At 48.8% G+C, this 16,985-nt stretch overlaps 1 protein-coding gene across 2 annotated transcripts in view; it reads right to left on the bottom strand.

Moving 5' to 3' along the window:
• SNX1 (sorting nexin 1) overlaps nt 1–16,985 on the bottom strand; it is a 749,531-nt gene that overhangs the window by 379,522 nt on the left and 353,024 nt on the right. For both annotated transcript variants that reach the window (XM_078684988.1, XM_078684989.1), the window contains exon 7: nt 1,120–1,198. In XM_078684988.1, coding sequence (XP_078541114.1) covers nt 1,120–1,198 — 79 coding nt within the window. The remainder of the gene's footprint in view (nt 1–1,119; nt 1,199–16,985) is intronic.

The raw sequence follows: 16,985 nt of genomic DNA, 5'->3' as shown, positions 1-16,985 counted from the left end.
TGCAGTCACAATGCCAGGAAAATCTGTCACCTTCATCAGGGCCTGCAGGGAGGTAAGGCAGTTGGTGTCAAAGCTACACAAGGTTTGTGGCTGACGATAAAAGGCATGTGCAGCTGGCCAATTACGCTAGTAGTCCACAGCACTACGCAGGTAGGAACAATTGCAGGATGCAATCTTGTGGGACCAGCAGGATATCATGGGCACGCGAATCCGCCACCTCGAGAATGCCCCAAGCCGGGTGCACATCCTCCACAGCGGGTACTCCTGTGCTTTAGGGCCGCTCAACACTAGCACGCCGGTCGGGAGCACCCCCGAATAGACCACACAGCCCAGCCCAGCTCAGGCAGAGAAGCGCTGCACGATTTCCCCGTCACCGTATCTCAGGGGTGTCGGCGGGTATGGTTCACGGGAGCCCTCAGCAGGTTCAGGGTAGGTCAGTGGCATCCCAGATGCTGTGTGCTCCCTTCTCCACGCGCGCCCCTGCAAGGGTGCATAGCACTCTATGTATGCCGATCGGCTACGCATCTGGGTGGGTCGCCGCCACTCTAGGTCCGCGGTTTCGAGCGAGTCAATGCAGAGCACTGACAACGGCCTCTCTTGTGTCCGGGTTTTGGCTGCAAGGGTCAGTTCAACAACCAGGATTTCACCACTGTGTGACACGCTTCATTTGCCCGACCAGGTCCAAAGTTATGTAGGATTTTGTGGCGGGCCCAGAGCGGAGCTCAGCACCGCACATCCGTGCACTCTGCCATTTAGCCACACCCCCACCACTACCCTAACCATGGTAAAGCTTTTTCTGACTATGCTTATTATTGCACTGCTCTCTATGATTACAGAGCAGGTATGACTCAAGCATAGAACTATGAAATATCCGGAAGTTGAGAATAAAATATTTACTATTTGCACTTGAAGCCTAAAAAACATTTAGTGTTCAAATAGTTTGCTTGGCATGAGAGCGGAATTATGGAATTTACTAAGCTCTGAAAACAGCCTTACAAAGAAAAATTACATTTACAGACCCATCAGTACATATTTGACGGCAGTGATATTGTGGGCCGTCTGTGTGTTAACACGTAAAGGACTACTTAGAGAAAATAAAAGTAGCATGGGAATACTCACCTTTCCAAAGCAGCACGCCTCTTCTCCAGAAACTCTGCAGAAGAGGAATCTTCTTTACCCACTTTGACTTTGGTCATGCCTTGGTGGAAAGAAGGAAAGAGATATACATAGGTGAGGAGGATAAATATCAAGTAAAAGGATCGATATAATAACGACACAAATTGAAAGTGAGTAGAGTTTCATGAGTTTTTACACTTACCTGGTAAAGGCTTCCCACTGCCAACAGATTCAATACATTAAAACGTTTTTAAAAAGGAAAGGAATTCTAGGACTGCCGCCATAATCCAGAAAATGTTACTAGGGTAGAATTTTTCTTTTCAATGGTCCAACAATCCAGTAATGTTTGCAGACTCCACATGAACACAGCCCCAGCTATCACTAAACTAGATTTGGTCTTTCTTGCCACCCACTCCCATGCCTGAAAACCAGCAACAAACTCTTCTTCCTCTTTATGAAGAAGCTATTACCACAAATCTGGATTAGTGATCCTTTATGATTCATGAGTAATTGACATTGTTAAAGCATTTTAATGAATTTGAGCCAATACACCAAAGACAAGCATACATTTCTTTTTGCGAGAAGACAATATAAGTCCCCCCGAAACTGCTGGCTGGACAATTCAGTACTTAGGACTATAAATGAAGATCTCTGGAGGAAAAATGCAGTTCCTTCTTGTTGAACAAGTTACTTACCTTCGGTAACGATATATCTGTAAGAAACATTAGTTAGTGATAGATTCCTTACCTTAGAATAACCCCCAGGCATCAGACTGGATCCCGAAAGCTTTCGTCAGCAGTACCCCTGCGCGTTGGTAGGCGTCGTCGTACGGCTCCGTGTACGTCGTTGGCGTCGTAGTCGCCGTGATGACGTCACTGGAGCTACTTTGACGCGGAGTCCGGTAACTTGAGGGCTGCATCAGGTACCCAGCGGGTGCCTGACTTTGCCAGCGGTGTGACTACTAGCCACCACCCCCCTCCCGAGACCCATGGTGTGATTAATGATCACTCCACTTATGAATGCCGGGTTCCTATCATTAAAAAGGTTCCCGCAGCAGCAGCAGGTTTAAAAAAAAAAAAGAATTTCCTGCATGTTCACACTAACGACCTCCTGGTTAGGGTGAGCCTTAGCGCGCTCATACCGCCGGGGTCATCACCTTGGTCCTGAAGAATGCCTAGCCAGTAGCACCATATAGGCAGAAACATGTTGACCACACACAGTGAGACATAGCTGATCAATCTATTCAGCCCATATACTGCTCACTTTGCTTTTACTCCTTCCTGGTTGGCCGACGAATAAAACTATTTCTTGGCACAACCAAGAGACTTTTAAACTCACTTCACAATCACTTATGACGCTGACAAAACGTACCTGCTCCGCAGTGATCCTGACGTCTAAGTACACCGGGGAGGTACTCGACCTTCCTGGTGGGGCCCGATGATGAAGCACGTCACCAACTAGGTTGGTGAGTGAGGGCTTTCTAAAGAATCAAGTCAGATTAGTCTTGCTCGCTCTTCTCCTAAGAAGGCACACTCTTCTGTTGTATTTGGCTACTTAGATGCGCCCATGCGTGCTGAGGTCAGTTCTGTACACAAGTTTCCACGCCAGAAACGCAGAACCATGTAAGATACTCACCACTGGTGCATTGAAACTAGGGCCCTGAAAAAGATGACCTCAACCCTAGAAATCAGTTTGCAGAACGGGGAGGATGGGTGGGGCGTTAAGGAATCTATCACTAATGTTTCTTACAGATATATTGTTACCAAAGATAAATAACTTGTTCAACAAGAAGGAACCACATTTTTCCTCCAGAGATCTTCATTTATAGTCCTAAGTACTGAATTGTCCAGCCAGCACTTTTGGGGGGACTTAAATTGCTTATCTAGCAAAAAGAAAAGTATGCTTGTCTTTGGTGTATTGGCTCAAATTCATTCAAGTAGTTTGTTCATCTGAAAGAAACACGTTAGTGATAGATTCCTTACCTTAGAATAGATACCCCAGCAATACAAACCCCGGTGGTGGGTCTGCGAACAAAGATCACACCAGAAAGTCCTGGAGAACATAACGGCCAAAGAAGCAGTCTCTCCGGACTTGGCGGTCACGGCACTAATGCTTAGTAAAAGTGTGCAGCGAGGCCTACATGGCTGCCTGACCGATGTCTTGCAGGAAAAACACCACGTCCCAATGCAGTAGTAGCTGCTGTCGCCCTTATAGAATGGGCGCACAACCCCACCAGAGGTTCCTTTTTAGCCAGAGAATTACAGGCCTTGATACACAAGACGACCCAGCGGGAGATAGTCCTCTTGTATACAGCCCAGCCTTTCTTGGTGCCCACATTGCCAACAAAGAGCTGGTCATCCACCCGGAACTGTTGTGTGCGGATCAGAGAAAAGGAGAGCGCACGTTTTGGGTCCAGACGGTGGAGCCTCTCTTCCTCTCTGGAAGGATGCGGAGGCGGAAAGAAAGTGGGCAAGGTGATAGTTTGCCCGCTGTGGAAGGCAGTAACAACCTTTGGCAAGAAGGAAGGACGAGTGTGAAGCACAACCTTGTCCGGATGGACCGACAGAAAAGGAGGCTTACAGGAAATAGCCTGGAGCTCACCCACGCGCTTTGCGGAGGTGATGGCAACCAGGAAAGCAGTTTTCAAAGTTAATAAATGAAGAGGACAGTTGTGAAGTGGCTCAAAGGGAGTGCACATTAAATAGGTAAGAACCAGATTCAAGTCCCACTGTGGCATTACAAACGGAATCAGAGGGAAAAGGTGAGTAATGTCTTTGAGAAATATATTTACAATAGGGGACTTGAAAAGAGAGGGCTGATCGGGGAGCCTGAGAAAGGCCGAAATTACAGAAAGATGGCCCTTAATAGTGCCCAGAGCAGAGCCCTACTGGCCCAGAGATAGAAGGAACAAAAGGACTTCTGAAAGAGGGGCAGAAAAGGGATCCACAGCCTTTGCTGGGCACCATGCCACAAATTTGTTCCACCCGCAACTCAATATCCACGCATGTAGGTGGAGGCTGGACAGGTGTTGAACCGTCGAGAGAATGCCTTGACGTTCCAGCCATGTCCAGAGGCGCAGAGCCTCTGACACAGGGTCCACAACCCCACCCTGCCCTGTTTATTGCAATACCACATGGTGGTGGTGTTGTCTGTGAACACCTGCACCACCCTCCCCTTGCCAGAGGGAAGGAATGTTTTCAGTGCAAGAAGTATCGCCCGAAGCTCCAGAAGGTTGATATGGAGCCGGGACTCCGCCAGAGAGCAGAGGCCTCTTATCTCTGCCTCTGCCATGTGGTCACCCCATCCCAGGAGGGACTCATCCGTCACCACTGTGTGCTCCGGCTGGAGAAGGGAGAGGGATCTGCGCTGACCCAATGCGGATTCGTGTGCCACCACTGCAATTCTTGATCTGGACGTAGTTGGACAGGTTTCCCTGATGCTGTGCCCACTGGAACTTCAAGTCTCACTGCAGAGACTGCATATGCCATCTGGCATGGCTGATTAGCAGGATGCAGGGGGTCATGAGGCCCAAAGATCGGAATCATAGCCCAAATGCCCCGGACTCGCTGTTCGGGAGGATAAACCCAAAACTGCGCTGTGTCCAGAAGCGCTCCAATGAAGAGGAGTTTCTGAGAGGGAACCTTTTGTGCGACTTCGGCAAGTTGATTGAGAACCCCAACAAATGCAGGAGGTCGGCCGTAGTCTGGAGGTGGGAGATGACTGTTTGGGGCAAGCCCGCCTTCAACAACCAGTCGTCAAGATAGGGGGAAGACTGAAACCCCTGATCTCCGCAGATGAGCTGCAACCAACGCCATCACTTTCGTGAACACCCGAGGGGCGCTGGAAAGGCCAAAGGGGATCACGGTGAACTGAAAATGCTCCTGCCCTACCGTGAATCACAGGAAACGACAGTGGATCAGCAGGACAGGGTTATGAAAATACGCGTCCTGCAGGTCCAACGCTACCATTCAGTCTTGCGGGTCAAGGGCAGACAAGGCCTGAGCAAGTGTGAGCATCTTGAACTTCTCCTTCCGGAGGAAGCGAATGACGTTCCGAAGGTCTAAGATGGGACGCAGGCCTTTATCCTTCTTTGGAACCAAGAAGTAGTGAGTGTAACAACCACGACCTACATATGGCATCGGAACGCCCCCTTGGCCAAGAAAGGCATAACTTCCTGCTGGAGAAGTGCCAAGTGATCCCCCAACATGCAGTGATACTATGGTGGCTGGGGTGTTGTCTCGAAGGGGAGGGAGTAACCCCTTCGGACAATTTGCAGATCCCACCTGTCCAATGTGATGGTGTGCCAGTGGTAGAGGGGATGGCGAATCCTGTCACCTACTGGCATCTGGTGGGCCTGAAACACCAGACTAGGAAGGTTTGGAGGCAGTGGCAGCAGGGGGGTGGACATGCCCGCACGCTGGCCCCATGACCTGCCTCTGTGGGTCCCACATCTGCGGCTGCGAAAAGACTGTTGCTGCGCAGGCCTGTGGCTCTAAAACGAACGTGCCTGGGTGCCCTTTCCTTGACCACGAAAGGAGCGAATAGCAGAAGCGGAAGGAGTGTGTGTGGCCGAAAGGCCTAAGGACTTGGCTGTAACCCTCGAGTCCTTAAAACGCTCCAACGTGCAATCCGTCTTATCACCAAACAGGCGAGTGCCACATGTCCATCAATGTGTTCTAGACATCCACAGAAAAGTCAGTCGGTCTCAGTCAGGCGTGGTGGCGTAGCACCACGATCATAGAAATCGCCCTGCCCAGCGAGTTAGCAGTGTCAAGACCACAACGGATCGTGAACTTGGCTGCGTGTCTCCCCTCAGTAATAGCTTGGGAGAGTACTGTCCGAGCCTCCACCTGACACTGAGGCAGCACTTGTGCAACTGTATCCCACACAGAATGGGAATAATGGCCCAAGAGATATGCTGTGTTCACAGACCGCAGTCCTGAACAGGCGGAAGAAAAAATGTTCTTCCCAAACTGCTCCAGTTTCTTGGATGCCATGCCCGGTGGTGCGGAAGGGAATGCGCTCGGGGACACAGAGGCTTGGACAGCCAAGCTCTCGGGGGTAGGGTGTTGGGAGAGGAAAACGAGGTCGCCTGGGGTCTGGCGATGGCGTCGGGCCACGTTCTTATCCACAGGAGCCCCCGTGTTGGGCCTGGAGCAGGTACCCAAAAGAACGACCGAGAGCGCATCATTAAAGAGCAGCAACAGCGCCGTAGAAGACGCCAGCCGATACACCTGTCAGGAGGTTAGTCCTGACAGCCACAGTAGGAAGCTCGAGGTGGAGAGCCTTAGCCCCCCTACTCAACACCATAGAGTATAAACCACCCTCCTCCATAGCAACGGTAGAAGGAGACAGTGAGCCAGGTTCAGGAGTATAATCCTGGTCACCTGTATCCCCCAGTCTCATCCCAGTCCGTGTCTAACTCACATTGTGCTGCGAGAGGGTACTCAGACCCCTCCCAGTCCTCCTCGTCCTCCACAGCCTGCCGAACAGGTGGAACATACGGAGGTCGGTGAAGAAAGGGAAAGAAATTCCCAAACGGCATCTGAATCTGCATCAGTCGACACCCTTCTGGCACCGTTTCCAAGTTGGGGAGGAGGCCAGGGACGACGTCGGCCGGGGCCACAGCCGACGATGTCGGTGGAGGTCGTACTGGGCCAACCGACATAGGCGGGGATCCATGTGTGGATCCATGGGGGTCTCTTGGCATCAAGACCAAAGTCGTAGACGATGTCAGGGCCGGAGCCGGTGAAGAACGAGGACCCCCAGCCAGGCCCGCGGGGCCCAAAGGCTCACTGGCGGGGTCAGACAGTCCAAAGACACGTGCCATGGCTGACAGGAACTTCTGCAGCTGGGCCGGAGTCGCCGATGGACCGGAAAGGGCGGGTAGGCCATCGGCAACTGCAGAGGCCCTGCCGGAGCTGCAGGGGTGGCACCACCCGAACCCTTAGCTGCGTCGTGTGACCGGCTAGGGGAAGGCGAAGAGCGACTGCCCTTCTTTGACTTCTTGTGCTTCACCTTACCGGACTGCGAGTGCGAAGACTTCGTATGGTGGTGATGTTCCTCGATCTCCCACACGACCGGGACCTGGAACAGCGCGGAGCCGACTCCCGGCCCTTTAGCCACTTTCGAGACTGCTCTCGCAAAGTTTTCGGAGCCTTGGCCCAGAGTCGTGGTCGCGCCCCAGGCAGTAGAAACACTCGCGGTGCAGATCCTTCACCAACATCATGCGGGGACAGGCCGCGCAAGACATGAAACCGGGCATACCTATGCACCTGGAGTGTAAGTACTCAAAAAACCGAGACAAAAGTCCCAAAAAACTCACTCAAAAAATGACTGGGGGTACCGCTCTCTCCGGATCTGCGCTTGCTGGCGCGGAAAAAACAAAGAACTGACGTCAGCGCGCGTTTACGCATTTAAGTAGCTCCAGCGATGTCATCTGGAAGACTACGAAGGCAACGACATATGCAGAGCCGTACGACGACGCCATCCAATGCGCAGGGGTACGTACTGCTGACGAAAGCTTTCCGGATCCAGTCTGGGGGTTATTCTAAGGTAAGAAATCTATCACAAACGTGTTTCTTTCAGATTAACAGTTTTTTTGGGGGGCTGACCAACAAGCGCTGTTCCAGCCTCTTAAAAAAATCTTCTGATCCACTCCAATAGGGCTGCCCTATTCTCTGTGTCTATAGGACTCTATGGAGTCACTTGCTTCCAATGCCTTTTTTCTTCACTCAAGGAAACTGGATTTTAAGTCTGACAGGTTATCCTGATAACCACTGACATGTTCTGTCCCCTATGCTTTATCTCGGCGTGCCCCACATTCAAGCATCAATCTGCAAGTGAGGATGCTTCTCTGCAAACGCTCAATGTCTGATGCTAGTAGCATCCTGGAAATAGGCATGCTGTAGCAGCTTCACCACTCTGAATAATACATACACTTCTAGGCGGGGTATTAAAGAGGCTGAAGCCATTGATTTTTTTTCCCGCAAACTGTATTTCTTGATTTTATTAGAGTACACATAGCAAAGAAAAGTAGCACCTTGTGAACCATAGATCACAGTCATGCCATTATATTGAACAGTATCCCATGGTTAATACATGCGCCAGGATGCCCTTTGGGTGACAGGTTCTGCGCTCTATAAATATATTAAATAAATAAATAAATAAATAAATGAATACATAATCCCCAATAAGGTTCCTACAGACTACATTCAGCTGTGTTTATCAGAACCAATCAGTAAGACAGAGAAAACTAGAAACTTAACAAAATAATACAACAGTGGTGGAGTGTGCATACCCACAGCATCAACAATCGGAAGGAGTTACAAGGCTGTGATTTACGGGTTGGGGTGTATACTGTTGCAGCTAGTTTCATCATCTCATGATGTAATCATAGGGGCTAAGCACCTTAAAGTCTTAGGTCTGGAATAAATGGAGGGTATGAGGGTGACAGGAGAGCAGTGGTGGACCCCCATGACAAGAATTCCATCAGTGGGCCCCAAATATAATCAATTAATTTCCGAGAGTCCGTGAGCTTATCAGTCAAATGCTCCAAGGTTAGGCCCTGCCAGAGCGAAGAGATGAATGAAATGGTCCCCCTAGAACTCCCTCCTCGGCGCACAAATTGTTCAATTGGAAGCAGATCCCTGGTGGTTGCCTGTCTATACTCTGACTGTGTTACCAGGTAGACCAATTGGTTATAATGATATCTCTCCTTTACAGGGAGATGGTACATGGAGGGGGACGTCGGCTTTTACCATGCTGCTGCTAGTGCCATCTTGGCTGACCCAAGCATAGTCACATTATAGATCGGTCTCCCAACGTTTGGTGTTTCACCTCGGGGTCCCGTAGCCCCAACAGGACGAACTTAGGCGTCTAAGGTAGGAGGCAACCCAAGCTATCCCTCATCTGGGTCAGAATCTCATTCAATATGGTCTAAACGAGGGGCAGTCCCACCAAATATGCCTGAAGTCCCTCAAGAGTCCATACCCCCTCCAACAGCGGTCAGTGGTGTTTGGATAGATCCTGTGGAGCTCTGCAGGTTGGAAATACCGATTATACAGAAGTTTATAGTGGGCCTCCCTTAAGCCTTGATCGGTTGTCCTTAGGTATGTCCTTAAATAACATGGTCCATTCTTTCACAGTAAATGAAGTGCTTAAAAGACTCTATATCTCGAACTTGGAGCGGTGGTCGAAGCATTAAGAAGCGAAAAGATGAATGAAATGGTCCCCCTAGAACTCCCTCCTCGGCGCACAAATTGTTCAATTGGAAGCAGATCCCTGGTGGTTGCCTGTCTATACTCTGACTGTGTTACCAGGTAGACCAATTGGTTATAATGATATCTCTCCGTTACAGGGAGATTGAGGTTCCTGCAGCAATTGGCAAAGGTAAGTATATCCCAACCATGGTACAAATCTGAGACAGTGAAATACTCCCCTTCCCTCCACAAATCAAAGGGTCCCTGAGTGAGCACTGATGGGAATGCTTCATTAAGGTAAATGGGGTGTACGGGGAGGGGAAGGTTGTAATATTCTTCTGCCGGGTTGTTATATGCCATACTTTGAGAGTGGCTCTAGTAGGAATGCTTTCAGATGAACAAGTTACTTTCCTTCGGCAACAATGTATCTGTAAGAAACATATGTAGTTATAGATTCCTTACCTTCGAAATTACACCCAGGCGTCAGACTGGACCCGTAGAAATGTTTTCATGTGAATCAGTAGTTGGCGTTGGGCGACTCTGGGTCCATTGTCGGCGTTCTGGTCACCGGGATAATGATGTGGTTTCTAGTTAGATGCAGTTGTTGCACACTGACAACAGTTCTGACACGACTTTCCACACCAGGAGAGCAGAGACATGCAAGCCACTGACCACTGGTGCACATAACTAGGGCCCTGCAAGGGAATCTCTATCCCTAGAAGTCAGTTTGCAGAATGGGGAGGATGGGTGGGGCGGTAAGGAATCTATGAATACACATGTCTCTAACAGATACATCGTTACGGATGGTAAGTAACTTGTTCATCTGAAAGGGACCCTAGTTATAGATTTCTTACCTTAGAATAGATACCCCAGCAATGCCAACCCCGGTGGTGGGTCTGCGAACTATGGGGCAGATTTATGAAGGCCTTGCGCCGCCAGTGCGTCACTTTTTCCCATGTTAAAAATGACGCACCGGCGGCGCAAGGCCTTCATAAATCTGCCCATAAGTTCACACAAGGAGGTGATGGCAAGCAGGAAAGCTGTCTTTCAAGTAAGAAGACGTACAGGATAATTATGTAGTCGCTCAAAAGTAGCACACATAAGATAAGTAAGGATAAGATTCAAGTCACACTGGGGCATTACGAAAGGAGAAGGAGGAAAGAGATGAGTAATGACCTTCAGAAATCTGATTACAATAGGGGACTTGAAAAGAGAAAGCTGATCAGGGAGGTGAAGAAAGGCCGAAATGGTCGAAAGATAGCTTTTAAGGGTGTCCAGAGCAGAGCCCTGTTGGGCTAAAGAGAGAATGAAGAGTAGAACCTCTGAAAGAGGGGCAGAAAGGGGATCCACAGCCTTTGCTGTGCATCACAGCACAAATTTGTTCCATCGCCAGGCATATACCATTTTAATGGAGGGACACCTGGCTGCCAAGATGACATTACAGACTTCGGGAGAAAGGTTGAGAGCCCTCAACTGTTGCCGCTCAATCTCCATGCAAGGAGGTGGAGGCTGGACAGGTTCGTGTGAAGGACTGCCCCCTGCTGCTGCAACAGAAGATCTTGCCGAAGGAGCAGTCTGATCGGAGGATCATTGTCCATGCTCAAGAGCTCAGTGTTCCAGACTTAGTGCCCATGCCGGAGCCACAAGAATGACTTTGGCCCGGCCAAGCTTGATCTTCTTCAGCAAGCACTCTAGTTTGAAGTGGCACAGGTGGAAAGGTGTACAGGAGCCGCAACTCCACTCGCCACGAAAGGCTTTGCGAGGGAGTGCCACCTTGGAAATGCCAACGCGCAGAACTGATGACATTGCACGTTCTCTTTGGTGGCGAATAGATCTAATCAAGGCTCTCCCCACTGCTGAAATAGACTTTGCACCACCTCCGAGTGAAGACGCCATTAGTGATCCATCATGCACCCGCGGCTGAGTTAGTCCGCCCTGGCGTTCAGGGAACCTGGCAGGTGTTGAACCACCAAGGATATGCCTTGAAGTTCCAGCCAAAGAGCCTCTTCACATAAGGTTCATGACTCCAGCCACCCTGTTTGTTGCCATACACATGGCGGTAGTGTTGTCCGTGAACACCTGCACTACTCTTCCTCTGGCAGAAGGAAGGAATGCCTTCAGTGCGAGACGGATCTGCCAGACGTTCCAGAAGGTTGATGTGGAGCCCGAATTCCACCGGAGACCAGAGACCCCTGATCTCCACCTCTCCCATGTGACTAGCCCATCCCAAGAGTGACGCATCTGTCACCATTGTGAACTCTGGTTGTGGACGGGAGAGGGATCTGCCGTTGATCTAATACTGGTTCATGAGCCACCACCTCAACTGACCTGCAGTTCCCTCCGAGATCCGGACGACATCGGAAAGATTCCCATGATATTGCGCCTACTGGAACTTCAGGTCCCACTGCAGAGCCCACATATGCCATCTGGCATGATCCACCAGCAGGATGCAGGAGGCCATGAGGCCCAGCAGCCTCAGGGTTTGTGTCACCGAAATCCGGTATCATAGCCCATTTAGCCTGGACTCACTGCTCAAGAGGATCGGCCCAAAACTGCGCTGCATCCAGATCTGCTCCGATGAAAAGGAGCTTCTGAGAGGGAATCAGATGAAACTTCGGCACGTTGATAGTGAACCCCAGCGAGTGCATTAGGTCTGCCGTAGTCTGGAGGTGGGAAATGATGGCCTGAGGCGAGCCCGCCTTCAACAGCCAGTCGTCGAGATAGGGGTAACACTGAAACCCCTGATCGGCACAGATGGGCTGCGACCACCGCCATCACTTTCGTGAACACCCGCGGGCGCTGGTAAGGCCAGAGGGGAGCACGGTAAACTGGAAATGCTCGGGCCTACCTTCATCCATAGGTAACGCCTGTGGACTAGCAGGACGGGGATGTGGAAATAGGCATCCTGAAAGCCCAATGCTACCATCCAGTCTATTGGATCGAGGGCAGAGAGGACCTGAGCCAAGCTGAGCCAGCATGAGCTTCTGCCTCCGGAAGAAGTGGTTGAAGGCCCTCTAGGTCTAAGATAGGAGGCAGGCCTTTGTCCTTCTTGGGTACCAGAAAGTAGTGGGAATAGTAACCACAACCTACTTCTGGCACAGAGACACGTTCAATAGCTCCCTTGGCCAAGAAAGCCGTAACTTCCTGGCGCAGAAGGGCCAAGTGATCCATCAACATGTGATGGATTGCTGGTGGCATGGAGGAAGGGGTATTCTCAAAGGGCAGGGAGTAGCCCCTTCGGACTATCTGCAAAACCCACCTGTCCAACGTGATGTTTTGCCGATGGGGGAGGTGATAGCGAATCCTGCCGTTCACTGGCCTCTGGTGGCCCTGAAAGGTCGGACTAGGAAGGTTTGAAGGCTGCTGCAGAGGGAGCATGTGTGGACTGGCCTGCCCGCTGGCCGCCAGACACGGGTCGCTGGGTCCCACGTCTGCGGCATGCTACAATTACTGCCATATCTACTGTATGGCAATGTTTGGCTTTTCACATGCTTCTCCATTTCACCAAAACCAATTGTTTACTGAGTTTATATGTGCTAACCCTATGAGCGCTGGCACATTCTGAGTATATATGAACATAATTACTGGTGAGTGTAGAGCCTAAACCTAGTTGGGAAGGTGGTGCACGTGAATGCGACGGAAAGGTAGATTACATATGCTTTCCCAGTGCTAAATTTGAACTGGCGGTTGCAGGTGGGGCCCACAAGCATTTATTTTTGGGGACCGTTACCTAATTTTCCTAATCAGATTACACCCAAAGCAGAGAGACAAAAACATAAAAAGGGGGAAGAAAGAGGAAGAGAAATATGGAAAAACAGTGACAAAGGAAGAAAGCAGTAATGAGAAAGACCGTGCATGAGTTCAGGAAAAGGGGATACTGGTGCTGGATGAAATAGGCATGATGTGAAATCAAGAATACGTAGCAATGCTATGCGGCATCCCCAGTATTCATACTGCCACCAACAGGATTTGAGCAAAACTTTGGGCCCCAGCACTTACTGTTTTACAAATTGTAAACTGCATCACGTATCACTTTTGCGTGCCCGGAGTGGGTGTCAGTGGGCGAGGCTGTGACTAGGAGTTTGCGTCTGTGAGAGGTGTTCCACACTGGGGAGCTGGCCAGACTGACCGCATCAGCACGGTAAGGAGTGTGGTCCGGATGAGTTAATTTTGTTGCTCTGCTGGAGGTGTGTGGCACACCTGCAGCTGTAGGAAGAGGAGCATGTCTGCACTATGAAGCAGGAGCGTGAAACCACCACAGGCCTGCAGTATGCATGTTCCTGTTCAAAAGCTCTGAGCTACAGTCACTAAAACACATTATCTCTCTCCCACGTACAAAATGCTCTCAGGTACAGGCATCGCTCTCTCAGACCACTGAACAGCAGCTTCATGCATTGAACACATGCAGAGCTTCGAACCAGGTGCTCTAAGGCTGCCTCCCCCAACACACACGCTTTGGTAGGTGGTTTGCACTGTTTTGAATCCGGAGACCTAGCCACAAAGTTTTCCTGGAGGTCTTTCAAAATGATGATCAAAAGGCACGGTGAAAAGGCAGTGCATCACAAAAGAGGGGAGGTAAAGAAGTTCAGGGCCTCCAAGCACGATGTTACCAAGAGCAATGTCTTTTTTAAAGCTATATTATAGACTGATTATAAAACTCACAGCCAACCAAATGGCATATGTTTTGTTTTAATTACTCTCATTTGAATTTGCACTGCTCTCATTCCTTTTTCTAATGTTCTTGTTCAATCGCTTTCTACTTCCTTCCTCCTCCGTCTCTAGCGTGTGGACTCACACTTATCGTTGATAGAATGCTTTAAAAATCTGTATTTAATTAATTTTTTGTTTCTTCCATCTCTTTTGTTTTTCATGCTCAAATAAGAAGCAATTGAGATGTGCGTGTTGATTTGTCGAACCCTGCTCATGCTCGCAATTATAGACCGCATGCCGCCCACAAAGCTGAGAAAACCAATGGCCCACTTGACTTCATTCTGTAAACTGCGAAATACTGGACTTTCCACATCATATAGGACAAAAGACCTGACTAGAACGGTCTTAAATTGAGGTGCAAACCCATGGGGAACCACAGTGTTTATTGAGCAGCAAGCTGCTCAACAGAGATCCACATGAAGTGCTGGCATTCTGTGAAACAAAGATAGACCTTTCAAGTGGGGATAGCATGTAATCCTGACCTAAAGTAAAAATGCATCTCCTTTTCAACATTGGCTTTCTAACATTCCTTTCAGGTAGGGACTGTAGAAAATCTAATACTTGCTACTGTCATGCTGCTTCACTTCAGCCACCGTCTAGCATGGAAGCTCCCATATTGCATCCGTCCAGGGTCCACTAAATGAACCTTTGCCACCATAAACTAGTTTTCTGGTACGAGAGGCAGCACTGTGTAGTATTTTATGTTTGTACTGACCTATGCTTGTTGCAAGGTTACATGGTTAGAACTTTATAATGAGTGTATTCTATAATGGGGTTCTGTTCTGTGGTAAAGTTCTACTCAAGACACTTGCTCCTGGACATGTCAAGATGTTGTGTCTCTGCTTGGTAGTCCAGCGTAATATGGTTTAAAGCGAATAAGTACCTACCTGATGTTCGTCTTCATTACAACACGGTGCCAGTTGAGGATGTGGGCTGAGCCACTAGAATAAATCGGTGGAGCGACTGGTAGAAGAGGGTGGAGCCAAGGGAAGTGGGTGTGGCCTAAATAAAAAAATGAGCACCTGCGCTTCATATTTTACAAATTAAGCACGGAGTCCTGCGTGTTGTAAATGCAAAAGCTAACAAATAATGTTTTGTATAGATGCATCTAGTGCATGGGTACTCGCAAACATTTCCCCGGGGGCTGCAAAATTTGTTCTTTGGTGTGACCGAGGGCCGCACTGATACCAGCAGGGTGGGGGTCAGAAGAGGGGGGTAAAGTGGGTGTAGAAGAAGCGAAGCATGTACATATAGTCTAGTGGCTGGACTGAATTGCACAGTGTGAAACCAGAAAATCCAGGATGAATCCTGGATTCCCAACTTGAACAAATTGTGTGTTCCAGGGCAATTGTTTTATTTCAATTTCCCTCCATTTTCTTAATTATCACATATAAGAGGACCTTGAGATACAGGACTTCTGGATTTGTGCTGTACAAAACCTTCTGGATTTAATCAGTAATGGCATTGTTGTCATGGTGGGGCAGGCATGAACGTTTCGAAACTCACGTTTCAAAACAATCATTAAAAAAAAAAACTTCTCAATACACTGTTGTAATCTGATTTACTAGGTTTTAAAAGTTTACTGCCATTAAAAATTAAGGTGTTCCTAAAGTTAAGGGGTGCTATATACCATAGTTACTAACTTTCTTCAACTGCAAATAACCTTTAAATAAACGCTTGCGGTTTATTTAACGTTTTGTAATGATAGTAATGAGTTGAGTAAACAGCAGACCAGTACTGCTGTTGCCCAGGGGGCTGCATGTAAAGGTCAGGTGTGCCGCATGCAGCCCCCGGGCTGTACTTTGAGTATCACTGATTTAGTGGATCAATTGAATTATTATTACAATATATGACAATTCTTTTCCACTTTGCTGCATAACATGCTCTAGTGGTAGGTCTTCTTGCTTCTTTAAGAATTGTTATACACTCTGGTGATTGGTTTAGTCAATCAAACTAAATGAACTCAGGAGCCAAATCGCAAGGGTGAGGTCTTTGGGATTTGGATGTCTGATTGCTCCACGGTTCTGTATGAGAAAAGCTGATGTTATGTAAAGCTTCTGATATGGAACCACTGACAGATCCAACAGTGTGGTGAACCATGGTTGACGAGCCCTTGTGGGAGCTACAAGAATCAGTGTGAGAGATGTCTGCCTGAGTTTCCGAACTAGAAATGGAAGGAGGGGGAGAGGCGGAAAAGCTTAAGCCAATATCCCTGACCAATTCACCCATAAGGCATTGCCTTTGGATAGAGGGTGTTGGAATCTGGAGGCGATATCTGGGCATTTTGAGTTCTGTGCTGTGGCAAAGAGGTCTATTTGTGAAAATCCCCTCTTTTGAAAGTACGGAAGGAAGATTATGGGTGAAGTTGCCATTTGTGTATTTGCTGTTTCTTTCTGTTGATCTTCTGAAAAATGCTGTCTGTGCCTGGAAAGTGCCCTGCTAGAAGATGAATTTTGTGATGAATTGCCCAACACCAAATGGTCTAAGAGAGGCATGACCGTTGTAGAGAGTGTGTTCCCCATTTTTGTATATAGTACATTGTCATATTGTCTGTCTGGATTACGACAACTGTTTTTTACCAGGTGAGGTAGAAAAGCTTTCAACCCTAGATGAACTGCTTGCAGCTTTAGGTAGTTGATGTGATAGTTCTGTTGTTTGGAGTTCCAAAGGCCCTAAACTGTCAACTATTCTAAGTGTGCCCCCCACCTTGTGAGAGGAGTCTGTTGTGAGCACGATTTCTGGAATAAGGTCGATGAACTGCCGCCCTTTTGACAAATTTATGGTGTTCCACCACTGCAGAGATCGATGAGTGCGGCTTTCTACCAACATGAGATCTGTGGGGGCGTGGCCAACTACATGGCCGAGTAGCTGCATTTTGCGCGAGCTCCGCGGCCGGACCTAAATCCTGTGCATATCCGGTTTCTCTTTGCCATATTAACACCTCACCACACATCAGAA

Source organism: Lissotriton helveticus, chromosome 3_2 (genome assembly GCF_964261635.1).
Source record: "Lissotriton helveticus chromosome 3_2, aLisHel1.1, whole genome shotgun sequence".
Taxonomy (NCBI): Eukaryota; Metazoa; Chordata; class Amphibia; order Caudata; family Salamandridae; genus Lissotriton; species Lissotriton helveticus.
This window is presented reverse-complemented; position numbering and strand designations above follow the sequence as displayed.